Raw genomic sequence first — 27,310 nt, 5'->3', positions numbered from 1 at the left:
CACCGCGGATGTGGTCCACGGTACTGGAACGTGGATCGCGTTATGTTAAAAAACTACTTTTAAAATGTTATCCTGTGGCTAAAATCTCAAAATCTTGCCACAACCGCAGTGAAAGTGGTGGCGCGGCATGAAGTGCCCTGCCGCATCCAGTCCAGACGTTTTCAAAAGTTTTGATTTCAGCTTCGCATCCGTATGGCTTTGCGCACGTCGTGCATTCTTCTTAGTCAACATGACACTGCCTGCGAGGCGGAGAAGCTACGATGCAAGACTGAAGTTGCGTGCTGTTGTATATGCGCTGGAGACCAGGAATCACACAGCAGGGAGACAGTTCAACATGAGTGAAAAAGGTTATCCAGGACGATCCGCCTCTTTCTGATTTGGCAACAAAGCGAACCCCAGAATCGATGCCCACTGAGAACTTCGCGGTAGCGTGCAGTTTCCCACTTCGACCGAGCAAGGACGTGAAGTCAACCACCACCGGTGCCGTTTGTGAATGTTTGTGCCATGCGCATCTCTGGCATGTCCTCCACACCGCGGGATGACCAGAGTAGATCCCTGCATGTTGCAGGCCTATTTCACATCTCTGTGGGTGACAACGTGTCCGGCCAGCATGATGCCCGCCATATATACACTAAGGATTCTCACAAAAATTGCTTTTTCCATTAGTGTTGCCTAACGCAGAGGCAGGGTAACACGCGACGCCAGAGAATTGAGGGAAACATGTAGAGGCCAGTCACCAAAGCAAGCATCAGTGGCAGGCCACCTCATCTGCAGGGCATGGCAGTCAGTCTTGCAGACTTCTCTTTTATTTTTTTCCACTTCCCACACTATTCTTTCCAAGATGAGAAATGCAGTCTTCTTCGAGCACTGCCAGAGCAAGTGCGCTCCCAGCTCTCTCTGCCAAACACACGGGCCCTCAATCCAACACACCTGGCAGCAAGGAGAGGCCCCGCGAGTGTCTGTACAGGGCCGCCATGGCAGCCACAGTCGAGGGAGGCTGGTTCACAGCAGCTGGAGTCCGCGACCCATTGCGGCCAGCTCCTCCGCGGTGACGTTGCTGCTGTTGCTGCTGGTGCTGCTGCTGGTGGTGTTGCTGGTGCTGCCCGTCCTCACCACCAGATGCCCCTAGGCATCCTGCGCAACACGGCACCCTCAGCTTATGTGAGGCCTTCTCTCGCCATACTCCCAATTTGATATCAAACGTGGCTTACACTGCACCCGATAATCCTTCTTCCAGCACTTGTTAAAGCACTTTCAACATAGAAATGCATGCGGGCTCGCAGGGCACATTTTCATTTTTTTGCACTTGCACTGTACGATGCTGCACACACACGGCAATGTAGTTAGGATAACAGGTTACCCATGTCGTCCAGGTGAGCCTGGGAAGAACAGAAAGAGGAAGCAGCAGCAGATAGCCTTGACAGAATAGAGGAACCTTGGTGGGCGATCGGTCTTGAACGAATTTCTGCAGCAGCTGCACCTTACGTTTCACAGGTGAATCTGCAAATCCACTCCCACCACACCGTCATATTCAGTGGTAAGGCGCTCGTCTACCGAGCCGGAGTACCCGGGTTCGAACCCGACCGCGGCGGCCGCGTTTCGATGGAGGCGAAACGCAAGAGGCGCCTGTGCTGTGCGATATCAGTGCACGTTAAAGATCCCCAGGTGGTCGAAATTATTCTGAAACCTCCACTACAGCACCTGTTTCTCTCTTATTTCACTCCTACCTTCCTCCCTTCCCTTAAGGTGCGGTTCAGGTGTCCCCCGAGATATGAGACAGATACTGCGCCATTTCCTTTCCTCAAAAACCAATTTACCTCCACTGCAGCAAGTGCCTGCTGTGAGCCGTTGCACACAGGCCCTGTGCCCTCACCTTCGAGTGCCCTTAAGTGGGAGGAATGTTCCCTTCTTGTGCATTCACGTACAGAAGATGTGCTAACTGGCCCTGACAAAACAGGTTGCACACCAGAAACTACTGGCAATCACAGCTTAGCCCACTAATAATAAACACTCACTAATTGCCGACAGAGACAATGTGACCATCCACATTAGAGCTATAACACAGCATCTCAGACAGAGTGAAGATCCGCAGACACAAAACTCTCTAGCAATTCATCGTATTAAGATGAACCATCAACTAGCCCAGCTTCCCGTTTTGAATGCAAGCACGCAATGAGTAGTCTTCATATTGATGCTGGCTTCACATTCTGCGCCAAGACCATGAAAAGGATATGGGTTATTGGGGAAATAAAGGATGAAAAGTTGGAGGCTTATCAAGGTTAAGCCCAGTGGATGCGAAGCAGCCTTCGTTTTCCATTCTTATTATTAACGTCCTTAGCGTTTGGAGGCATCTTGACCGCATACACGCCCGGCGCAAAGACGCTGGCGCGGTTGCGGGCACAGAGACTGACGCGACGGCGGGCGCGCGCCGCTTCATCCCTGGCGTGACGTCACATATCACGTGATGCAGCGATGGTGGCGCCGCCGCAGCGTCGCGCGCGACGGCGCGAACCGAAGCGTGGAGGCCTCCGCCGGGCGACGTCCGACAGCGCGATATGAGGCCCCATCTGCAGCTGGTGTGACGTCATCACGTGACGTCACATCATGTGATCTCACTTCAAGGTCAATGGTGGCCACCGCCAGGCGTCGCGCGAAGGCCCGAAACCTACGTTAATATGCTTCGCATAAAAGGAAGTCTGCTACTGAAGCGCAACATCACCTCAGCTTTCACACATTTAGAGGTCACTTCTCAGGGCTGTCTTCTCAAGGAAACATTGAGGAGTGCCAGTCATTACCCGTGCTGCATACACTAATCTTAGATCCTTTTCAAGTCAGATTAAGCATTATAAGTTAAAAAAACTCACAAGTCTACTTCACCAAATCTGCGCACTTGCCCGGCTCTCTGCCTAGGGCAGAATGGAGTAATGCCACATAGTTATGCTAACTTTAGCCACCAGACTTCTCCACATGAGTTTCCCCAAAACGGCTCTCTCTCTTTGCATTGCATCTTTACTATATTTTATCAGGCCAAAAAATTAACTCACACTAATACTGAAGCCTGGATGGCGCGGAACGTTTTCTGCATGTGAAAGTTAGTTGCCGCCGCTGCACGGGACACCTATACGCAGATTAGGTGTAAGTAACCCTCTATGAAAGGCTGTTGATGGTCACCGCTAAGCAAAATGACCTTCTGACAAAACCTAATCACCTGCTAGCACCGATTTCACAAATGGCTGCCATATGCACCCTAATTAAAGGTGGCATTTTATCACTCAACACATTAGAACTAAAAACAAAGCATGGACCGGCTTGTTGATTGCAACATGCATGCTGCTCGTGTTATTTCCTACCTGAAGAGAAAATTAGCAGACAAGGACATGCTGAACATGCCGACCAGCACCAAAACATCACTGGGCTGATGGCAACTCACACACGTCCAAAAAGGCATGCAAAGTTGGATGTCTTATGCCAGAAACATGTTAACATATTTACTCATTCTAACATGCGAAACTATGCCAACAACACCATATTACCGTCAGCATCACAAATATGGTGGCTTGGTATTTCTTGGGCATCGATATTATGAATATCGCCTTCCGCAGTCATGGTCTCGCACTTGCTGATGGGACGCTTAGCAAGCAACTAAGTGTCCCATCAGCAAGTGAAAGACCTGGACTAGAGCCAACATGGAAATGTTAGTTGTGAAGACATGCGAAGTTCACTGTGACATCTGGGCTTTAAAAAAAAATGACGACCTTGCATACAGGGGCTTTCTAGGCACACATTGACGCAATTGGGCAGCACCACGCCGAGCGTGCAACCACCACCAACTGTCCCGTCCTGCCAGAACTCCCGTCAAAAGATAAACTCGCCATGATGTTATCGAAGCGCAGCATCTTGGCGTGCTGCCGAAGGCTGCAATGTGGACACAGATGAAGGGTGCCAAGGAACAAGCTAAGAAAAGCTAACACATCAAAATAAGGTGATCTTGTGTGCTGAGGCAAGTGGCAATCGGGCGGCCAAACGTGCATATTTCTTTATCGAAGCGTGAAAATCTGGTGTGTGTTACAAGTGAAGTCATTGCAATTTTCTTTTTCCTGACCCTGAATAACAGGCACGCCTTACAATTGAGGCTGCATTAGGATCAAGTAAATACGATATGTCCAGTTCACTGCTCATGAACATTGGGATAAAACACACAAATGGTGCACGACAGTAATGTTTGTTGTACCTAAGTGGTCTCAACTGTGAACGCAACGAAACTGCAGACAATGTTATATAGTATCATTTCTCTTCATAATGACTGTGACTGGCCCATTGAGTTTCTCTTCGTGTGACACACAGAGACATGCACAAGCATATACCTTTTTTTTTTATGCACACATATGACGGTGCCTGTGCACTAGTTTTTCACGATAACGATTCATTAATATTTGAAGCTCCCAGCTGCAGCTATGTGCTTTAGAAAGGAACCAGCACCAAATGAATAGCGCACATAAATGCTATGCCATTTCTAGTTCTATTAATGCAGTGCCTTTCACACCTGCACTGTCCCATCCGACACAGACTGAAAAATTATCAGCAGAGACACACTGCCACAGGAAGGAAGGAAGGAACCTTCACTCACCGAGGGACTGAGCATCTCCGCCGGACGCCATCGCCCTTTCTGCACCCGAACCGTCTCCGAAAGGTGCCGCAGCCGTGTGGTGTGCTCCCAGGAAGGGTGCGGCGCCCTTCGCCATGCCACAGGCCTGCAGGCCCACGGCAAACGATGCGGGCCCAACCAACGAGGCACGACCGGCTCCCGCGTTGGTGGCCACAGCAGGCCGCGCCGCCACGCACGGCACCAGTGACTGCGTTCACAGTGCAGTCCACCCCCCACAGGTCACACCTTCACTTACGCACCTGACACACTTTAACCGCTACATTAAATCCCAAAAACGTACCAAGAAGTCATAACTTTTATTACAAAGGCACTACTTCACGAGGTCTGACCAGCTCTCCAAGTTTGTGCGAAGCTTGACCTTGAAGGTGACCTTAGCCAAATAATAAATAAAAAATAATTATTGCCACGACTGCTACCAACCGATCAAATTGGGATTCAAACCCGTGGTGGCACCAACAGATTAGCTTCACTGGCCTCTGCACAAGAGCACTATGCTATCACCCCTGCACACCACGCCTCGTATTAAACTGCGACACACTCACGCACTGTGCACAGCAAATTTTCATCTTCATCAACTTATACTACCGTCTAACTAATATCGCCGGCAGACACGCCAAGGACGTGGCAAAGCAAAACCATGAGCCAACCAGGCTAGGCAAATGCTTTCGCACATCTACTCTGTTTAACTACACAAAAACCCTACCACTTTTTTCCATGCAATTCTGATTCCAAAAATATATTACTTCATTGGTTTCTGGTTATAATTAACATAAAAGATCCCCTGGTTACAATGAGCAAAAATGTGCCATGAAACTGCGGTCCCATTTCGCCTTCCACAGACAAAGTACATTTTTTACATTTATAGTGAAGATAATTTTACCAGAAACAGCCATACTAAAGCGCGTCTGGCCATGGTCGCATACTTCCTGTGGAAAAATGACATCACAGCACGCGCGAAGTCTAAGATTGCGAGGCCAACACCCGGAGGCAAATGGATACCGAAGACGATAAAATGGAGCTTTTTTGAGATGACTTCGCCACCAAGCTAGAGAGTGCAAGAAGAAGCCACCTTCTGGAAGGCCTTGGTGCTGTGAAACAAAGTGTGTGGCACACATGAAAAAAAAAAAAGTGGAGCAGGAAATGAACGCAGAAAGAAGACTGCATGGGTCACTCAGAAATGAAAGCTAGTAAAAGTGAGGAGTAGGGAAGAGAAGCAAAGGGCGAACCTTTGCAGAACAGAAGTGCAAAGCATCGGGGAGCAGCAGCAAGAAGCGGGGGTGCAGCGCCACTGCATGGGCCGTTTAGCCGTGCTTGACTGTGTTGAGCGCGTTCCTCAACTACTGCCTCTTGAATGATGCTGAGGCTATGGAAGATGATGCCGTGTTCATACAAAGCTTTGGTTTCTACATGGAATCAAACTGGCGTTATATTCGTAGCCGTGCTGTATTCGTGCTAATGCGGTACTTGGTAATGAGGTAAAGGTAAGGGCCTGAGGCTATGATGCTTAGCGCACTCTGACTCCCTGCTGCTTGAACATTGTCTAGCGCAAATTTGAAAGCTATTCTTGCAGCAAAAGCCGTAACTGCTTTGTACAAGCATTTAGTAGAAGCAATTTAGAGGGTACAGCGACAGCTGTGTAATGCATCCCAAGGAGTAACATGCTGGGTGGACACCACCATGTACAGTCGGGGACAAAAGTCTCCGGACCACGTGTTCTTCAAACGAAGCTTATAGCACTACTATCAGACAACAGCTGGAGACCGCACTTGTGCAGATGAAAGAACAAAAATTTAACTTTTACCTCCACAAGTGTGGTCTCCAGCCGCCGGCTAATAGCAGAGCTATCGGCTTCGTTAGAGGAACACGTGGTCTGGAGACTTTTGTCCCCGACTGTACCTCAAAGCGCAACTGAGGTGTAAATAAGTTACACTGGGAACTAGACTACAGTCAAGCCCCGTAAAAACGAACCTGATGGTCACGCGGATTGTGTTCTTGTTGCATCCGAGGTTTGTACTAAGTGGTATTTCCATGTTACAATTAAAAATATAAAATGTTTATTGAAACTAGACCCTATTATGGCACTTTCCAAGCTCTCCAGAGCAGCCCGACAGCACTGCTACCCACAAGCTGCTTGAGGGACACGATATAACCAACTGCGACAGAAGTTTGCAAGGCAGATGTGGTAGGTCGGCCTCTTTGTCATCGTCTTCGTCAGATTCCTAGCAATGGGAGAGTGTTCATACTTCGCATCGAAATATTCTCTTCAGTGTATCGCTCTCCAAAGTCACCGTCATCATCCTCACCAACGAAGTCATCCAGACCAGGCAACATCAGGTCGGGCTTGCTGCACATCGACGACGTGTTGCCACAAATCTAAATGTGTCCGATAACATGGGTGTTCGACAGCATCTTCCACTGTTCCCGGGATCATAAACTCTGCCTTACGGAAGCAATTCTTGATGCACACTGCAGTAAGTTCCATCTATGTGAACTTACTCCTCACTGAATAATGTGCTAGGCCGCTAAGCTTAGATAAAATAATTTTTCTGCATTTTTTATTTCAGTTACCTTAGCGAATTCTGTAAAGCTCATCTTCTGGCGCACGCTATTCAGCTCTAATGAAGTGCCTTTTTATTTTTCCTGCTGTATTTCCAGTCGCAAAACTATTCGAACAAATCCACTACTCCTTTCCTATTTATTCACTTCGAATGGGAAACTCACTATTCATACATGCTTAGTCTATGCTCACAAATATGTGCTACAAAGTACTGACAGTGATAGCAATTCAACACCATCCCAGTGTCACGCTTCAGCGGTGACACACTCGCACAACTCCCAAACACATGGACTCTACGCCAACAACCTTTATTGCACTTCTCCCATCTTCCTGCCACTGCCGCTCCGCCTCATGACGATGATGACTTGGCAATCCACTAGCGCCCTCTTGTGACATCCATAACCCGGAACTAGACCCTCCGCCACCACACTCTCCTAACACCAGTAATGCAAGAACAAGGAGGGAGACAGGGCGGAGTGCTGAAGTAACAAATGTTATTTCAAAAACAGTGTTTAGAGTTTGAAATGTGGGTATCCGGCGATCAGTAGTGAAGTTCAAGCATTCTAAGCCACGAATGAATTCTTACCTCTAATGCTGCATAAATAGCATGTTTACCTAATTGCAAAGCAAAAATTTATGGTTTCTCAGTGCTCTAAAGAGTGAAGTCACCCCACCCCTCACAGCGGCAAAGAACTGAAAGCGATAGTAGCTCCACACCGGTTTAAATCAACAGACCCCTGACAACACAGACCCCGACAATGGGCGTGGCCCCCCCACCTGGAAGGCAGTGACGACGGGCGGCAGTGGATGCTGTGGGGGCACAACAGGTGGTGCAGCTGAGCAGAGGGCGTAGCCCACCAGGGGCTGCTGCTGCGCCTGCGGTGTGCTGGCCGGAGGCGTCTGGGGCCGCAGGTACCGCAGGGGAAGGCTGCAGACAGCACACGGGCACATTACCTCCTACCTATGACAGTGACTTGTGCCATGCACTACACCCCGCAACATCTGCGCAATCCAGGGGGGGGGGGGGGGGGGGGCCTGACAAGCAGACCACTACAAGGCATGCATCACACAGCAAGGGCTGCAAAGGTCGGAATCAAGACAGACGTGTGCAACGATGGGATTGAATGCATGACAGCCTGTAATGACAGTCCTGCCGACGGCTCGGACTCCGTGGCCGTCAGTGCAAAGTGTCTCGCCTGGCCTGTTTTTCCACGAGTTTCATTGCCAAAGGATCAACTGTATGTTCACACCAGCACGAAGTTATTGGACAGTAGGTAACAAGATTAGACATTTCTATGATCACTGGCAGCTAGTTCAAAAGCGCTTTCTACTGTGGCTTCAGTGTGCAGCATGTTGGACTTGGCAAACCGAGCGAGCTAGGAGCAAACGGTGCGCTGTCACCCGACGGGCCACACATCCCTGCAACAAGCGTGCTGCCGACGCATTTGCGTTGCAGACAAACGTTTTTCTTTTTTTTTCTCTCTGTGATGTGAATTCATACAGACACTTCTGCCGCCGAGTGACAGCAGTTCTAGATTCCTGGAAGTCTGAACAGAGAGACATGTTGCTGGCATGTTTGTACTGAGCACCGCAAAATGTCCTTGAAGGGGCGGAGCAGATATTTCAGGTGTGTCATCCAAATCACTGTTTTTCGAGGTGTATGAGATATCTACTTAACGCACAGGGACGGTAGCGTTCGCACACCTCGTCTAAAGCCGCCTTTTCAGACGCCAAAAAGCCCGGCTGAGCGTAGTCTCAGAACTAATTTTCGCAGAATGAAAGCGCCCGCTTTTATAACGCGCGGGGAGAAGAACTTTATTTTTTGAAAGCCAGAGTAGCCGACGCGTTTATTACACTAATGCGTCAACTGTGCGAGATTTTTGATCACACGACAGGTTCACAGGGCCCCTGAAAGTCGTCTAATCGAGGTTCTACTGCAGTTGGCATAAAACGAGGAACAGGAAGGCTCAGTCACACCACCACAGTGAGGCCACAAATGGCAGCGTCCCCTTACCTGGCTGGTGGGGGTGGCTGCTGGGGGGGCATTGCGGGAGGGCTGGTGGCCACCAGGTACATGGGCACCAACTGCTGGTGCTGGGGGTGGGGGGCAGCAGCCTGGGGCGGTGAGGTGGCATGATGGTGGTGGTGGTGGTGGTGGTAGGGCTCCCCCTGTCCCCCCGCCGCAAAGGGCGCAGCAAAGGCACCCAGGAAGGCCGCAGCGGGAGGAGGGCCTGCCTCGGCCACGCCATTGCTCAGACCCGTGGCAGCCAGTGGAGGCGCGTAGTAGCCCCACACGGGGTAGGAGCCACCCCCGGCTGGGCTGCCGGCAACCAGCGTGCCCGCCTGGTGCCCTGCTGCAAGGCCCACTGCAATCACAGAGGGAAGCCACTTTCACGCAGCTGCCACTGGTACACAAGGTTCCCACAACATCATCAGGCTGCACATCTCAAAGACCAAATCCCAATTGGTTTGACCCTACAAACACTTCAAAAGCCCAACTGGTTTGGTTTGGTTCGGTTTCAAGAGTTTAGGGTCCCAAAGTGACTAAGGCTATGAGGGACGCTAGAGTGGAGGGCTCCAGATAATTTCGACCACCTGGGGTTCTTTAACACACACTGACATCGTACAGTACATGGGCCTCTAGAATTTCGCCTCCACTGATATACCGACCTTTGCAGCCGGCACCGAACCCACATCTTTCAGGTCACCAGCCAAGTACTACAACCACTAAACCACCACGGTGGCTTGAAAAGTCCAAATGATTTGAAAGACGGGTGGCACGAATTCACTGAAAGGGCAAACACTGTTTGCAAGAAGTAAATTTCTAGCATTCCTTGGCTTCCACAAAATGGAGGTTTTCTATGTATGTGTACTTCCTAACTCAACTCTCAGGCACCACTCTGGTGCAGAAAACCCTGCGCAGTTAAGCTGCAGAAAGGAATATCATGTGCACAGGACACCTGACACACACATTCTCTACTGTGACATCTCATTAATTCGACTGCCATTAATATGGAAACCCTCAAAATACTAACTGCTAGTGCGGTCCTGGTCAAAGATTGTGTAAATCTAAGCTGTCCATCAAAGCTGCATTTAGGTCACATCAGGCATGAAAAAAAACTAACCGCTGATACGTCGGTTCAATGCACTACAGCGCTTAAGTAAGCCAGCTCCAAGAGCTGGAATGGCAATGACAGTTCTGTTTCACAGCTTAATGCAGCCCAGCAAAGGGAGCACTGCAAGGAATCACAGTAGTCAAACGATACATGCTCACCTTGCGGACTGGCATGAGCTTCAGGCACCGAAGAAACATAGTTGCGCCCACATGTTGTCAAGGGCGTTGGCTGTACATAGTAGATGGGACCCTGGGCAGGGAGAAAACATAATTGTGGCGCAGGCTGATGGAAGGCAACCCTGCACTTTATTACATTTAACAGGATGCCAAAAGAGCACTGTGGTAGCTCACGCAGAGGTCTGCCGCTATTGTGATCCCGCACTACAACAGCAGTCATTCAACTCTTATAATGTTTGACTAGAAACACAACATGGACAGCATGCTCTGCACATGTTCGCACTGCTAGAGCCAGCCACACATTGTGTGTGCTGTCTTTTTAAAGACACTGACAGGATACCTTTAAAGCCCACTGCAACATTTCCTGCAATATCACTGCGGCTCGCAAAGCAGTGGTTTCTGCAGATGTGAAGAGGTGCAATAAGGGTCATTCGTCCCTGTTAATTCGAAAACTATGTGAATTCAGTCTGCAACCAGAAACCCGCAAAACGCCCAAGTAAGTCTACGGCGGCGGAAGCTTATTTATTCGGACGACCCAGTGTTGGCATCGGTTAATTCCGACGTCTTCTGAGGTGGCGCTGTTTCGAGGTATGAAAGCCACGGTATGCGATTTTCCAGATACTTGTCAGATCCGACCTGCATATTAAACTGTTTCCTGCACCTTTCTATGATATGCATGCAACAGCAGGAGGATTGACGATCAGAAGGCCATTGTTGATAGGCAGAGTCCGGCCGCATAGTTTTATTTTCGTAGCTTTGCCACTGGCCCGTGGCGACAGTGGCTACCAGCCGTGCATATCAGCCAGCCAGGCCGCCATATCAGACACCCTATCCCAGTAAACTCCCTCGCTTAATCAATTTAATCACGCCCTTCAACTGAATTTCACCTTCCTTGGCATGCAGCCCGTAACTGCTCTGTGCATTACGACTCCTGCCAGAGTCTATTCTTTCACCTCAAATTGGACGGCACACCATCAACTACCGCATGGTGCAATCTGCTGCAATGCCGAGCAGGTACCTGGACAGAGACGGTGGGTGCTGTGTGCTGTTGCTGCTGCGGTGTCTGGTGTGGCTGCTGCTGCTGTTGCTGCTGGGGAGGTGGTGGGTGCCCCGGCAAGGCCAGGAAGCCCGGGTGCAGGGGCGCCTGCACCAGGAAGCCCCCCTGTGGGTGGTGTGGTGCCCCTCCGGGACCCTCGGCTGGCTCCCCTCCCACCAGGGTGAGCGAGCCCAGCTGGCCGGCCACTGCCTCACAGCTGGGTTCCTGCGGCGCACCGGTGGGATGAGTCCACGACAGAGCGAGTGATGCGCACAGCGGAGGATGAAAGCACGGCGACAGTGAAGACAGCAAAGCAAAGGAGGAGGGTGCGGCAAGAGTAGGCTAGAGGAGTACCGTAAAAACCCGCGTATAATACGAACCCGAATATAATACGGGGCTAAGATTTAGAGACGCGAAATGGGAAAAAAAGTTTCACCCGCGTATAATACGAGTAACACAAGCTCATAGAAGACATTTATTCAAATCGTATCCCGCACTTCACTTCAATTACTTTGTTCTTCAGTAGCGCTTTCTTCGAACATTTCTTTGTCCGACAAATCATCCCAAATGTACTCATCTTCCGTGCCATCGAGGGCGTTCGAGATGCTGCACTTCTTAAGCCCGCTTCAGCCGCCGGTTGGCGTCACTGCAGGCTCACCTGAGTGCATCCACTCTGCGTAGCACCGCCTGACTGCGTCCTTGAACGGTTTGTTTACACAACCATCAAACGGCCGCGAAAGCTTTGTCGCATTCCGCTGCACACGAAAAGGGCTTCTTTCTGTTGTGGCCATCCACGAATGCTTCCTTCGACGACACCAAACTGCCTCCCGGCCGCACCGTTGCCGATGTTCTCCGCAGCCAAAATCGCTTGAAAGTAGCCGAGTACTGTTTTCGAGACCGTGACATCGTGCTCTCTAAAACAATATCCACTTCACGAAGCGTGCCTTACATGCTAGCACGTGTGTTGTCAACAGGCGCACGGCACACCGCGACCCCCCGGCGCACCCAACGGATCAACAAAGAAACGACGTCGTGACGTCATTTGTCGAGAGTAACGAAGCCAAGCCGTAGCCACGCGCCAATAGCGAAGCGAAGCCATAGCCACGCCGCAAAAACGAAACCAAAACATCGAGCAACTTCGAAAATTTTTGTTCGGATCCGCAAATAGTACGAGGTGGAAATTTAGGACGCTAATTATGGGAAAAAAACCTCGTATTATACGCGGGTTTTTACGGTACACTGGAGGGGGAGAATACTGCTAGAGCAGTGTCAAAGCCAAAACTCCACCTCTGTTCAGTACTGCGTGTTCCGTATGCGGTTCCAATATCGCAGCAGCTGTGCTCAAAAATCACATTACCGAGAACTGTAATCGTTGGCCTTTTTTTTTTTTTTTTTTGCTCACATCATCTGCTTCAGAATGCACCTTGTGCTATATTCAGAATGAAGGCACAAATAAAGCGCATGTTTTCTTTCCACTGCTCTTTGAGATACCTATAGTGAGCTCTACCACCAGGAACGTGAGCTGCAAGGAGAAGTCAACTTCTCAATGGACATAACACGTACAAGGTCTTTTTGATTTGGCTGCATTTTCTGCACTAGTTCACAAAAGTGCCGCTCCAGCGCAGTGCTATTTCTTGCGGTGCAAGTGTAACCTGACACTAGTGCTCTCGGTGCAGCGGCCAAATCGAGTGCAAAAGTGCAGAAACATGTCCCTGCTGAAGCCACGTGTTTGTCACGTGGTTTGACATATGGGCGCGACTGTGCTAACTGTATTGAACGATGTGCATTTGTTCAAAGTGGTGCATCTCATGGAGCGGCTATGAAATTTGTTAATTCCAAAAGTGATGAAGAATGTGACACCGTCCTTTCCGTTGCGTTGTGCAAAGTGGTGCAGGCCAGTCTACTGTCACCAAGTCAACAGGTATTTTGAAGAGGCAACAAACTTTGAATTCGAGGGGTAATTCAGACTTCCGCTCGAGACAACCTTTGACTGTTTATACGCGTGATTCAGGCTGTTGCCGTTCTATCGAAAAACGACTGCGGCTGTCCACCAATAAGAGAAGGTGCCTGATAACTTGGACCCAACAACTTGCGTTCACTGCTGGCAGACGGTGATAGCAGACTGACTATCACAGACTAACTGGCAGGCGAAGGTGTGGGCTGACGGCGACCTCAAGGCCAGTCACTGCTGTATGCGGAGGTACTGATGCCACAGTGAGCCATCACAAATGTTGCGATCACCCATGTATTAAAAAATATCTCACCATCTGCCTCTTACGGAAACGCTGCATCGTGCAGCGTGTAATAATGATATTCGTGCACAAAAGACAAATGTGTAAAGCAAAGTGTGAGGCTGGACAGAAAGATGAGAACCCATAAGCAGTGCGCCATGCCAGCCAGTCACTTACGCACGCACATAGACACACACGCCCACACACACACGCATACACACTGTCATTTCAGCTCTTCGGTGAAGGCACAGCACAGATGCTGCGTCTAGCACTGATATGCAGCCGTCTCAAACACGGTTTCAACGCTGCTCACTAAAACAAGAATGGCCGCAGAGGTTTCAAGATTGGTTTTCAGCCATTGTTGCTATGCCTTATTACAAAAGTCAATACTGAAGGAGCATTTGTTTCAGCCATTTGTCGATTCCTTCTTACTTTACTACACTAGTACAAAGGGCGCAATGCAGTCCCCGCAGCGGTGGGTTCAGTTTCGTGACTGGGCTTCATCCCAGCCCACATTTTCGTCAGTGACGTGCTGTCAGTAGTACAGCCACTCAACACAGAGCTTATGAAAGCGGTCGTCGCCCGTCATCTGTGTACACAACATGAGGCGAGGATTAGGAGTCATGTGAAGCATCACAATATGCACAAAACTGTGCACCCAATCCTCCACCATACCGGCAATTATAAGTTGACGTTAAGTGATTTTTAAGGTGAAATTTGAGTTTTCGATGGCGTCTAGAGAGTCCAAAAAATCGGTTGGCAACTGCAGTGTGCAGAGGAGAGCTAGTGTGGCTACGAATGAGGAAAGAAGGCGACACGAGCCACTAAGAAAGGAAAGTCAGTGAAAATTCCATGTGGGGTAAAGATGGAGAACCAGAGTAAACAGGCTCAGAACTCTGCAGCACAAAACGCAAAGCAGCAGCAGCAGCAAGAAGGGGAGGTGCAGTGGCACTGTGACCACTGCTATGCAAAACGAAGCACAACAGGCTGCATGCATTAGCGCTTGGCACACTACCCAAGCGCTGCCTCTCAAGTGACACAGGCAACACGGACGGTGGATGACGCACTTGTGTGTCCAGGAGACCAGGCTTGCGGTGCTCCAGGCCGGTGGCAGGCTGGACACAGGGCAGGTACACCAACTGCTGTGGCTGCTGCTGGTGGGGGTGGTGGTGGTGGTGGTGGTGGGCAGGGGCCGGCCCCCGCGGAGGAGGGCCCAGAGGGCTCAGCAGCAGGCCACCACTGCCCAGGGGTGCAGGCCCACCCCGCGGCCGTACCCCTTGGACCAGCCCTCCTGCCATCTCTGGCGACATCAACGGCACACCGGCAACTGCCATGCAAGAGAAATGGCAGACTCCCATTAAGACGCATTCTTGCATAAGATGAATTTTAGGATAAAGTGAGCAACCGAGACCATTAGGTTGGTTCCCCATAGCATTCAATGCAAAAAAAAATGTCTCCTTAAGACTAACTATTTCGTGTCTGATTCGTTTAAGATCAACTTTTGCACTGACTGCAAATGCCAGCGATCCCACACAATGGAACTCAAAGGCACAGGTGCAGTGGCACAGGACTGCCAAGAAAAGGTAAAATATATCAAATGTTTCCATACAAGAAAATGCAACCCGACAAGATAGCGTCCACGCAACTTTGCGCGTTCTGTAGAGAAGCTGCCTTGTGAAACTGCACTTCCTAGCGGGGAAGCGTCCTGCAGAGTTCAGTGTACAACCGTGTCCATAATTTCGGACACGTCGCGTCCGATGCCGCAATTTCTCCGACCTCACTTCGCTACGTACGGTCACTGCATTGCGAACGCGTGACAGCACGATCTTAACACTGCCAGAGGAAGCCACGGCACTGTGCACATGACAGAAGTGGAGCACTGCACGCGGCACACCGTCATATACCAATCAGAGGAGGTGGTACCCTTTTACCCTTTTATTGGTCCTCTCAAAAAAGAGGTAAAAAAACATAAAAGAAAGAGAGAGGATGCCTGGACCAGCAATGCTTTGCCAGGCTTAACGCCAATTCAAAATAAATGAAAAATAACTAAATGTTCCAAAGAAGAAAAAAAAATTAAGCAAAAACAGAGCATTAAAAAAAAACTCATAAGAAAAGAAAACAAAAGGCTCGTCATAATAAGTTAGACGCAGGCAGATAGCCAAAGCACAGCGGGCAGTCCGCGGAATAAATAAAAATAAAATAGTAATAAAAAAAGAGAAAACCCAAGTCACTGCAAAGTCATTGTCACCGTAACAGTCAAAGATAGCACCGAGCGCCGGCCACAAAATAAAAATCTGAAAAATAAAAACATAATCAAGACAAGAAAAAACCAGAAGTCACAGTCACTCAGTCAAGGACACAGTCACAGTCACGCAGTCAAGACAGAGTCGCAGTCACACAGTCAAGGACGCAGTCACAGTCACAATCACGCCACGACAAAGCCACCTATGCTCAATAAAGGAGCACGGGGCGCTCCGCTGTGCAAAGCTTGGGGAAGAGAGATTAGAAGAAAGAGAGAAATCAGCGTGAATAATTCTAGGGTGGGTCCTTGCGTAGACCAACCTCGTAACGTTGCATGTCGCGGTGCTCAAGATGGAGACTTCTCATCGGCACGCCAGCACGAGTAGGCACGAGGAGATGGTGAGCATGCCCTCTGCCCCCACGCACATGCGCCACTGAAAACGCTTCGCAGTATGTGCTTCATCTTCATCACGGTACTTAAAATAACTGCCGTTTCACCTCTAATCTTTTTTAGACCACTGAAAGGTGTAAGCAGCACGGTATCTCCGGAACCGAAGTTGATGTCCAGTGACACCGCACCGTAACAGAGCGCTCGAATTGGTCAAGTTGGTAGTTCTGCATTCTTACCTTTTGCACCATCTTAGCTTTTCGGGCCCTCTGTGCAGTGGGCACAGCACAGTTGCTGCCACAGCGTGTTGTTCATTTCTGTGCCTCTGGGCTAGACCTACTGCCGTCCACTTTCAGCTGGTGATTACAGAACCTACAGTTACCTCGGTGATATTGTAACCACCATTTTAATTTGAGCAGTGTGAAGTGTTCCCTTTTCAACCCCAAAACTCTAGGCAATATATACTATAATTACTCGCAAATTTGTGTTTTCTTTTTTTAATTAAGGCCTGAAAAAGGAGGTGCACTAATTACACGAAAATTTTCTGAACACGTCCTAAAAAGCGCTCCAAAGGTAATAGCACGCAATATATACTGTATACTGCCACTTCCATGTAGACCCCCAAACACGTACCTCCAAATGCAAAATGCATACCATATACAGTAAAACCTCGTTAACCCGGATCTCACGGGACTGGGAAAAATGTCCGAGTTAACCGAATTCCGGATTATCGAATGTACCAAGAAAACGAGAAACAAATGTACGCAGCATGAACATACCTTTATTGCTTGAAAAACTGCGTTATTTTCGTTTGTTTCGTCGCCGGAATCTGCGCTACAATGATCTTTCTCAACCCCATCAGGTGATGGTTCGCACGCTCACTGTCACGGGATTCTACGCAGAATTCCTCTAGAACGGCGAGAGCCTCGGTGGCCTCCCGCACAGTGCGACGTCGCGGCGGCTGATCTGGATTTTCATCATCGGGACACTCATTCTCCTCCACGCCGAGCACTTCCGATATGATGTCATTATTGGCCGGCTGCTGTTGCCGCTTCGCTGGGGGGGGGGGGGGGGGGGGGGGGGGCGCCATAACAGCAAAGCGTGAAGGCAGAGACAGCAAAGCTCTCTCTCGGGGTTGTCCGAGTTAACCAATATGCGGCTAAATGCTGCCGAGTTAACAAGCGTTTAACCCCATTGAACTACACACATTTTTGCCGGGACGCGGTGCGTGTCCAAGTTAACAGAATTTCCGAGTTATCGAGATCCGGGTAAGCGAGATTTTACTGTATCCCCTCCCGCCCTGCCCAACGTTATGCAGTTCCTTGGAGGATGGCATGATGAGGTGTGAGCAGCTCAAAGCAATAAACACGCAACAATACAATCGTGAAGCGAGCAGTAGGAGGGAAAGGAGATAACGGGCGATAAAGGAGCAAACAGTTCAGTAGCTTCGGATTCAGGCGCGTGCAACTGTTCATCCGGAAAAGGTACCGCCAGCACGAGCGAGCTGGGGGAAACAGTGATGCGGTTACGCCGATCTTCCCAAGCCTGCCTTAAGCGCTACTGCGCGCTTGTTGATGGTCTGGAGCAGCCGAGAGTGCAAAATATGGGAGTAAAAGTTTTTTTTCTCAAAAATCCGGGTAAAAAAATGGAGTTGCACAAATTACGCGAGTAGGTAAATACGGTATGTCTTTTGTAGCCAAATGGACACGAAACGAGACACTAGGGGCCAAACATCCAACTTTCACAAAAAATTGGAAACTGGATGGAGTCGTCCCCTTTGTCCCCTTTCACTTCGGCGTCCCTCTACAGCTGCTCCCGGTACCTCCCGAGAGGCACGAATCTCCCCACACAGTGTGCGTCACTCACCAGCCTGGGGGTTGAGCAGCAGCCCTGTCGGAGCCAGGGGTCCCGCTTCCAGCATCGAGGGCCCCGCAAGCGGCCACATAGGGGGCAGAGAGAGGGCGCCCGCCTCCCTGGGGCCAGCACCCCACGGCAGCTGCAAAAGGAATTATTGAGTCGTAAAGAAAAGACGCACAGCCAAAAGTTCGGGACAAGTCTGTGCACTTCATTATTTCAGCTGGCAAGCACACGCGGCTGATTATCTCTCACCTGAAACCACTAAAAAGTGGAACAAGCTCTGCAAATCTGAAACTTTTTATTTTTTTGCCCTCAGAATTTGTGGACAGAAACATGGTAGCCTTTGCGCTTCACACTAGATCATCGAAGTTGGCCAGTGCAAAACCAGAGCTCCATGTGAGCTTGCTCCAATGTACAGAGCAACTGCTACTCATCGATGGAGATTGCCACTGGTCTTCAAGACAGGGCAGCTGCAATGGTAGAAGACACCAAATTTCAAACAACACTCAGCATGCCAATGCCGAAGCCATGCCACTACCTTGAATGACAAGACCATCTTTAATCGTGTGCAGTCGTTTCAGACGATTTTTCCAGGAAGCAAGCTTTTTCAATGTATTTACGTCTAATCAATACAGAAACTCACTGTTCAGACATGGACAGAGTGAAGATGCAAACAGCCCATCAAGAGCCCATAGGTTACAGCCAGTTGAACAAAACCTTCACTGCCTGACCAGGCTTCCCCCCCCCTTCCCCACCTCTTTATTTCATGCACAGAACAACAGTGAAAGCAAGTGCAAAAGCCCGAGTGCTTCAGTGTTGACCCTTTTTGCTTTTTTGCCTTTGCGATTTCATCCTTTAGAGTGCCGAGATGTCTGCCCAGAGCATTTTTCAATCTGATGCGACATATTGCACACAACACCGGTGAACAAAGCTCTCTCAGCAACTTTTGCTTCTTCGATGGCTGCATTCAGCAGCATTCGGCAGCAGCATGAAGCCTCACGCTGGCAATAGCCTCGCTGTCTGAAGGGTCAAAATATGAGGCAAAAGACTACACGTTCTCAGCGAAGCTCCCCATAGTACTTTATTACCATATTTACTCACATGTAACGCCACGTGAATGTTATGCAAGGAGCAACTTGGAAGAATGCGACCAGCACAGTGGCCTGTTCCCAGCAGCCTCCAAAGAGCTGCCGGCCACTTGTAAACAAACCCATGCCAAGATGCCCTTCTACCCCAGGTGGTCCTCATGACCCTATCCCATAGCTTCTTCACGTGACATGGTAGCACAGGGACAATGTGGGGGGCCTGGGGTACTTTTGCTTAACTTAAAAAAGGGCACCACCAACATGCATTGGTTCTCTCCTGTCCACAACCTGCAAGGTGTAACCTTTTGTACACAAAGCTTTTGGTCTTCCCGCATCTTTGCATCTCCATTTCCTCTGGCAGGACACGAATCCGGAGGCCCCGATGTCACTAACCCAGTCCCAACATTGCCCCCCTCGAAGCTATCTACATGGACGCGCCAAGCGGACTCAGTAATATGCATGTCCAGATGGCTCCTCATGGAATCCGATCCCACAGCGCTAAAACAAACTAATATAATTTCTTCCTATCAGGAAGCAGTAGTAAGGAATTGGGGACACAGTAACTATCACCGTGACGACAAAGTGGTGAGCAAGTAAGCAAGGGCAGACGTGGGAACTGCAGTTATCGGCAGACCAGAACACACGGCCACTGCTGCTAGCTCAAAGCTGCTCACTCAAACCTGCATCATCTTCAGCTGGAGACGCCAAACCACACCCAACAAGGCTACAAATTCCGGACAAACTGAATCTGCAAGAGCAGTAATTAAAAGACGAGAAAGAATTCGAACTTCTTGTGAAAAGAAACTGATAAATACTCAGACCTTGCTTCACAAAGAACACACTAGGCAACGCAAAAGTGCGGGGATGACTGATGAGAGGTGCTCACCTGTGCCACGTAGAGCTGTGGTCGTGGCACGGGGGTAGTGGCCGGTTGGTGAGGTGCTGGTGGCGGAGGAGGAGGCGGAGGGGCAGCCACGGGGCCCGCCTCTTCAGCACCCTGCGTCATCACCGCAGGTGCGGACTCCGGTGCAGCCGAAGAAGAAAGCGGCTGCACCTCAACCGGGGGAGTCGCCACAGGCGGCGGCGCCTGCACCACCGTCGGTAGCGAACTCACGTTGAAAGAGTCTGCGGAGAGAGCAAAAATGGAACATCGCCATCAGTAATGGTGGACTACCACCTCTGCAAGCAAAAAACCTGCGAGGAAGAAGGAGGTAGTTTCACGAAATTCACTACAATAAGCAAATGATGTCGGTCAAGCCCAAAGCTCCAATTAAGGCTAGCGTAAAACATACAGAAGTGAACAGGCTAGCCCACACGGATGAAACACATGTGGCAGGCATCATCAACACTCAATGCATGCCGTCCCAGCATGTCCGGCTGTTCTACGCGATGTCATTGTACGTGCTCTACATCTGCAGCAGCTGCGACGGCAGCAACACTAGTGAGGACTAGTAGTCAGTACAGAAAAAACTTTGTTAAAATAAGCTTGGGTTATGGAATGTGCGTGTATTTCTTTTTTTCTTTCTTTTTTTTTCCACCTGAAATGGGGGAGGCGGGAGGGCGTCAGCTTGCAGTCATGTAAATACAGCACTGATCACAGTGCCAAGTTCGAGGTGCGCGCGCCTATTATGCGGGGAAATAAAAAAATCTGATATTTGACGACCAAACTGGGGATGCACCTATTATGCGAGTAAATACGGTAAGTCCTCCCATACACATGGTCCAATGATCATGCCACTCATGACTACAAGATTTCAAGGGGTGGGGGGGGGGTGTCGAGCTGTAAGAGCTAATGCTGTAAAAAATTTGGCGTTAGAAACTAACCACTGGTTGCACAGTCTGTGTAATGTGAGAGCCAGTGACAGCTACATGCTGTGCTAAATGCGCCATTTGAGGCACGCATGGCACAAACTCTAGGTCACGAACACAACTACAGATGCAAGGGCCTGAAAAAAACATTGCAAAATTGGGGTAAACATTTTTTTCTTTTTTTTCCCCATTGCCTAGTGGACAAACAAAAGCGGCCAATTTGCATAATTAGGCCAAATGCAAATATGTGCACTAGCAGGGCAGGTTTTGCAATTTCCAGCAGCTAGGCCACCTACCAGCAGCAGGTTTCAGACAAACACACACAGCTAAATGCGAGGAATGGCCACTGTAAGTGATAGTGCACTGAAGACTGTCAAAATTTCTATGCAGATTTTTTTGCACTGAAAAATTTGGTCTAAACGAGCTTTTTGGGAGCCTGCTGAGCATCTGGAGCCCCCCACAAGGTCTTTGTAGCAGCCAACTGCTGAAGTCATTCTCCTGTAGGCCACTAAGAATTTCCCAATCATCTGCATCATGTGAGAGAAACTGGTCGCAATTCGATAATGTGCACCCAAATCTGCGCAACAGCCTTGCTCGAGAGTGTGTGCGAAAACTTGTGCAAGTGCACTCGAACCTTAACACGGAAAAAGGTGTACAAGTATTTCCTTAAGTAGCAGTGACAAGTCAGACTGATGCAATGCTTTGCATCGATTGTACTGTATTCATTGTGTCACCATTTTTTTTCTGAAAAGCCTGAAGTTACAAAATACATGTGCTTAATGAAACTCTCCATTTTCATTTTTTTCTGTTTCATATCTTGAAAAAAATTAAGAGAAAACTTTTGTTTTTCAAGCTTTGAAAATTTCTTCAAAGTCTATATCACTACACTGTGCAGAGAGAGCACCACGAAACCATGCCAGGGCACACAGCATCGCTCCACTTTCCTTGTGTTTCTTTTAAGCTACGGCAACGCCGCCACCACAGAACCAGGAAACGTGTCCTTAACCACTGCCGCTGCAAAACAAAACTGGACATGCACAACATGACCTAGTGAGCACGTTGGTCAGACACGATTTGTAGCACAACGGCGCAACGGCATGAGGCCAAAGGAATGTGGACATGTGAACGCCTTATTCAAACAGCACAGGGCAGCACTGACCAGCCTTGACTGCCCTCAGGGCGGCGTTGCGAGCTTCCGTGAGGCTTGAGTCCCGATGCAGCAGGGACACTCCTCCGAAGCTGCTCGCCTTGGTCACCGCTGGGCCGCCAGGGCCCCCTTTGGTCAGCACTGAGTAGAACTTGCCTCCCGCCAGTGGCTCACCCTGCAAAGGGGCAGCAGCCATTGCAGCAAGCATTGGCCGCGCGACCCACGTCCTGTGACCCCCAACAGCCTCACGGGGGTCACACAGATAAGCAGCCACTCTGGCATAAACGTGTTTCTATGCTACGTAGACACTGAACCAAGCACATGCTTCTTCTCAGACAGCAGGGGGCGCCAAGCGCACTAACAGAGAGTAACGAGCAGAGAAAGGCACTAAGCAGCTTTTCGAAGCAGGACAGCAGCATGCAAAAGGAAAATCCATGTTGAGAAACCTGGTAAGCGCAATGGCCAATTTACAGCCCAAAGCACAATGCCATCAGTTAATTTTGATAGGGCTGGATCATGATAATGACCGACCAATGTTGGTGACCGACAGATCGATGGTGTTGATCTTGAAGTCTTCTAATGGTTCGGTGATCCGGCGACACATTTCAGAACAGACTGGACAACTTCTTCGAGAAACTATGTCCATGTCCGCTCCGCAGAAAGCCGCCGGAATCATCCTATCGACTGCGCCAGTTAATTTTGATAGGGTTGCCTGTTTAAGGCTTGCCTTGACTCAGGTGCAGATATAACGGTACTGAGGAAGGAGGTTGTCTCTGATAACGTGAAAGCGCAGGACTCAGGGAAGGTGCGACTGTTGCACAACGTGTCACCGGATCACCGAACCATTAGAAGACTTCAAGATCAACACCATCGATCTGTCAATCACCAACATCGGTCGGTCATCATCATGATCCAACCCTTTCAAAATAACTCCACCCTAAAGCTAGGTAGCTAGCTAGCAATAATGTCTCAAAAGGTAACACTGTTAAGAAGCAACCCCTACATAAGCAAAATGGTGCATAGCTATGGATATTCCTGCACAATATCATCTTTCTTGAGGAGTTTATGAGGCTGCAGCACACCTACTACGAAACAGGACCAAATAGGCATCTATGAAGTCATTCTTTGCAAAGCACGGGCAATGACCACATTAAGTCTGTACAAAGGTTTGTCTGATGTTATCCGTACAAAGAGGCAAGCCAGACCCGTGTGCTAATAGCTAAGAGGAGAAACTACAGTACTTTATTATCAACAAAACTTTTCAGCAAACTAGGTATCTCTGAACGAGATGTGCATAACATAACCAGTAGTCATGGCATGCTTCAGGGTTGTGCTCCTACTGGATCAAATAAGACGCACACTGTTCATTGATTGCACAGTCCCAGAGCTCTTGTATAAAAGCGTGCAATATTAAGTAGCCACCTGCTGAGAGAGAGGAACCTAACTGAACAGCTTCCCTCAACTGAGTCAGTGACCAGTCTATGCTCCACCCTGACAGAGTGCACGTAGCCCTCCTATTACTCCTGTTTCATTGCCTCCAGGCTGGCCTTAGGGTTTTTTTTTTTTTTTTAGATCACACAACCGATCATTCCTTTTAAGACTTAAAAAAAAAGCTCATCAGCTAATTTTCGAACAACCTAGTCACAGCTTTGATTTACATGACACTTTTTTTGATGAAACAAAATTTTGATGAAGGCACTCCAGACATGGGGCAGTGGGATCAGTTACATGTTTCTCTGCTCTCTCTTCTGACTAGCTTGCTCCAGTGACCCACCAGTGCGCATGCCTGAACCCAACTCGGGTCCATTCTGCTGCGAAAAATATTGCCTCACACAACCCCCTCAGGACCAAGCTACGGTTGGCCCAACTTTGACAAGGCACATGCAGAACCATGGCAACCAGGTTTCCCAAATGCAAGTGCAGCTACCATTCACAGCTGGAAAGCCCATGAATGCAGTAGAGGAGGTAAGTGTGACACAACCACCACATGGCTGCAGAGGAATGCTGTAGGGTCCGCTCCAGTATCCCACGTGCAAGAATAATTACTCGCAGCCTGTGGCTCCACTAAGACGCTAAACAGCTGTGAAACTTCTGAGTCGACAAGTGCAGCGTCTACAGCCTAAGCCGAACACCACCCTAGGCATTTATTACTGCTGGTGCTCATTGTAAACAACCCAAACTGAAATGAAAGGTCACGCACACTTTCTGGCAGTGGCTATCTCCTTTCTTACTGCCACTGCCACCACGACTCCGCCATAGTTTAATGCCTGGGCCATGCTGTCATTGGTAGGTAGGAAATGGTGACGCTGATGAAGAGACAGGACATCAGACGGTGGCATCACGCGGCAGAAACAGAATGCACCGCTGTAATTTTGGGCTCAGATGCTGGTTCATATCGGCCTGAATATCTGGACCACTAAGTACACTGTAGTGCGGGGGTGAAAAACTGGAATGAGACTGCAATCACAAGAGCAGAGTTGCTGCGAACACACAGAACTCGACTGCGCTTACATATTTTCAAAAAGTTTCTACAGGAACAGGTTTCCAGGACACTGCCTTCAAAGCGTAGTTTAGCAGTCAATATGTTCAAGCAGACATGACTCAGGGACCCTTTCAACCAGACAAGGAACGGCCCTCCTGCAACTGCAAATATGAACAAGGGTCATACAGCGTTGCTTTGCAGCCGTGTAATGGTAAGGTTCGGGAGAAGGCCAACCACTTGCACTATCCTACAGGGTACGCTCAACAAGGAGAATGCTGCATGACCAGGAAGGGGGCCACGAGTGAGGGGGCAAGGGAGGGGGGCGGTGCGGCACATGCGCACACCTGAGTGGCCCCCTCGGCCGCCTTGGGGGCGAGCAGCAGGCGCGCCCCCAAGTGCCGGCGCCGCTCCGACGAGTCCGAATCTGTGCTGCTCCAGGGGCGGTTGTCCCCGCTCCACTGGAGCTCCTCCTGGCTGCTCCGGCTGGCAGGGGAGTCCCCAACCCCCTCCTAAGGGGCAGCAGCAGCAGCAGTGGCAGCACAAGCAAGCAAGAGAGGGAAAGCGTCATGCGTAGGGAGAGAACAGTCCCCAGCCTGCCCCCTCCTCAGTCTCCCCCTTCTTCCCCCTCCCCATTTTTTTTCAGTTTTTGGGGAGCACCAACTGCCATGGCATATCTCGAGAACAGAGCCCCAGGCAGGAAGAAAAAGAAAGCGGTATGGATAGCCTGATTCTCTGAAATAACTCACTGGCAAGAGTCCAATGGCAATCTGAACACTTACATAAATCCCCCTATTTTATGCAAAATTAAAATTTTACCAGCGCTGCGACTAGGAACAAGAACAGAGAAGCGCTTGTCCTTGTCTTCCTTCTCTGTTGTTCCTAGTCGCAGCGCTGGTGAAATTTTAAAGATGTACCAACTAGCTCAAACCACCATTTTGCTCCTATTTTCTGCAAGACGAATATAGAGACAGGTAAAGCTCGCGACGCTCAAGCAAACGAGTGAAAATTGTGGCAAGCCACGATCATCCACAATCTATCAGGACCACAAAAAGAATTGAAGGTAAGGGTCAGAGAGGATTGAGAAGTTAGTGCGGAAAGCTGGACAAAGCACCATGCTATGCTTCCACACAAGACCAGGTAACTTGGAGAGTTTGCACATTGCTACAAAAGTCAGCACCAGTAAATGGAAAAAATAAGGAAGAAGAAATGAGGAAAGACAAAAACCAGGATAAAGAACCTGACACTGCCGCCCTGCCAACAACTTTTTCTCGTCCTGCACCTTTCCTCTCAACATACACTTGTTTCCGCAGCCTGACAAAAGCTCATGTGCTAAACAGTGTTTGTCACTTCCTTTTGACCTATATTTGGAGTCAACTTTTTTTTTTTTTTCAGCCAGAGATGGTTACGAGTTGGGCGTTGACATATTCGGAGTCGATTTGACTTATACGTACGCAGCAATATACAGTAAATATAGCCTAGCAGGAACATAAGAGATTCACATTCTCCCCCCAAAAAAAAACAATGCACAAAGAAATGTACTACTTCAAAGCACCAGTTGCAGCAAAACATTTATACACTCACACACACCACCACCATAACTGCAGCCACAAAGGAAATGTTTTTGCCAGGGCATAAGTACACAAAAAGGAGGTGAAAGTTTTCCATTACATTTAGAATAAACCAACAAGCCTCAAAACTTTCAGGAGGTTCGCACCATGTCTACTGGTACAACTCTGTAGCTGGAAAAAAAGAAAAACAGGAAACTACCAACGATGACCATACCATAGCTCTATAAAACGTCATATATTATTGGTGTCCTCTGCCTCTTGATTTGTTTATTGGTTTATTAGGATTTAACCTCCCAAAGCGACTCAGGCTACGAGGGATGCCGCAGTGAAGGGCTCCAGAAATTTTGACCACCTGGGGTTCTTTAACGAGCACTGATATCGCACAGTACACAGGCCTCTAGAATTTCGCCTTCATCGAAATTTGGCTGCCGAGGCCGGGATCGAACCTGCGTCTTTTCGGGTCAGCAGCCAAGAACCGTAACCACTGAGCCACCGCAGCAGGGTTCTCTGCCTCTTGAGTCAGTGCACATGCTGCTCCAAGGAATTGGATGCTATGAGACGCAAAGCTGGGCTACATGCTCCATGGCGGTGCTGTATTTGCTCGAATGTAACGCATTTTTCTTACCGAAATTAGACGTTAAAAGTCAACCCCCCCCCCTTATAATTGCATGTTTGCGTTACAAATACAGTCGTGCCTCATTAATACAACCCCCGTTACAGAAAAGCGGGAAGCACAGCGTTTCCTAGGACAAAGCCCGCCAAACCACCGAGCTCATGCAGAACAAAGACGATGCTCGGCCACGCGCTGGGAGCCAAGGTTCGGAAACCAGGTGACGCCGGCAGAGTGCCAGCAGTGTGGCATTATGGACGTCTCGAATAATGGACAGTTTGCCCAGAGGGCCAAACTTTTTCAATGTATTTACGTCTCGTTAATATGGAAACTCACTGTCA

At 49.3% G+C, this 27,310-nt stretch overlaps 1 protein-coding gene across 5 annotated transcripts in view; it reads right to left on the bottom strand.

The window, feature by feature from the left end:
* The window catches only part of enc (R3H domain containing protein encore), a 75,569-nt gene that overhangs the window by 13,528 nt on the left and 34,731 nt on the right, over positions 1–27,310 (bottom strand). For 3 of the 5 annotated variants that reach the window (XM_089547944.1, XM_089547945.1, XM_089547948.1), the window contains 11 exons: positions 25,136–25,300; positions 22,322–22,484; positions 20,240–20,478; positions 18,278–18,407; positions 14,850–15,109; positions 11,534–11,776; positions 10,498–10,588; positions 9,238–9,589; positions 8,001–8,151; positions 4,628–4,853; positions 931–1,134 (listed from right to left, as the gene is read on the bottom strand). In XM_089547944.1, coding sequence (XP_089404070.1) covers positions 931–1,134; positions 4,628–4,853; positions 8,001–8,151; positions 9,238–9,589; positions 10,498–10,588; positions 11,534–11,776; positions 14,850–15,109; positions 18,278–18,407; positions 20,240–20,478; positions 22,322–22,484; positions 25,136–25,300 — 2,224 coding nt within the window. The remainder of the gene's footprint in view (positions 1–930; positions 1,135–4,627; positions 4,854–8,000; positions 8,152–9,237; positions 9,590–10,497; positions 10,589–11,533; positions 11,777–14,849; positions 15,110–18,277; positions 18,408–20,239; positions 20,479–22,321; positions 22,485–25,135; positions 25,301–27,310) is intronic. The other 2 variants (XM_089547947.1, XM_089547946.1) reach the window with 2 other exon arrangements.

Source organism: Amblyomma mixtum, chromosome 6, assembly GCF_055824585.1.
Source record: "Amblyomma mixtum isolate Tamu chromosome 6, ASM5582458v1, whole genome shotgun sequence".
NCBI lineage: Eukaryota > Metazoa > Arthropoda > Arachnida > Ixodida > Ixodidae > Amblyomma > Amblyomma mixtum.
This window is presented reverse-complemented; position numbering and strand designations above follow the sequence as displayed.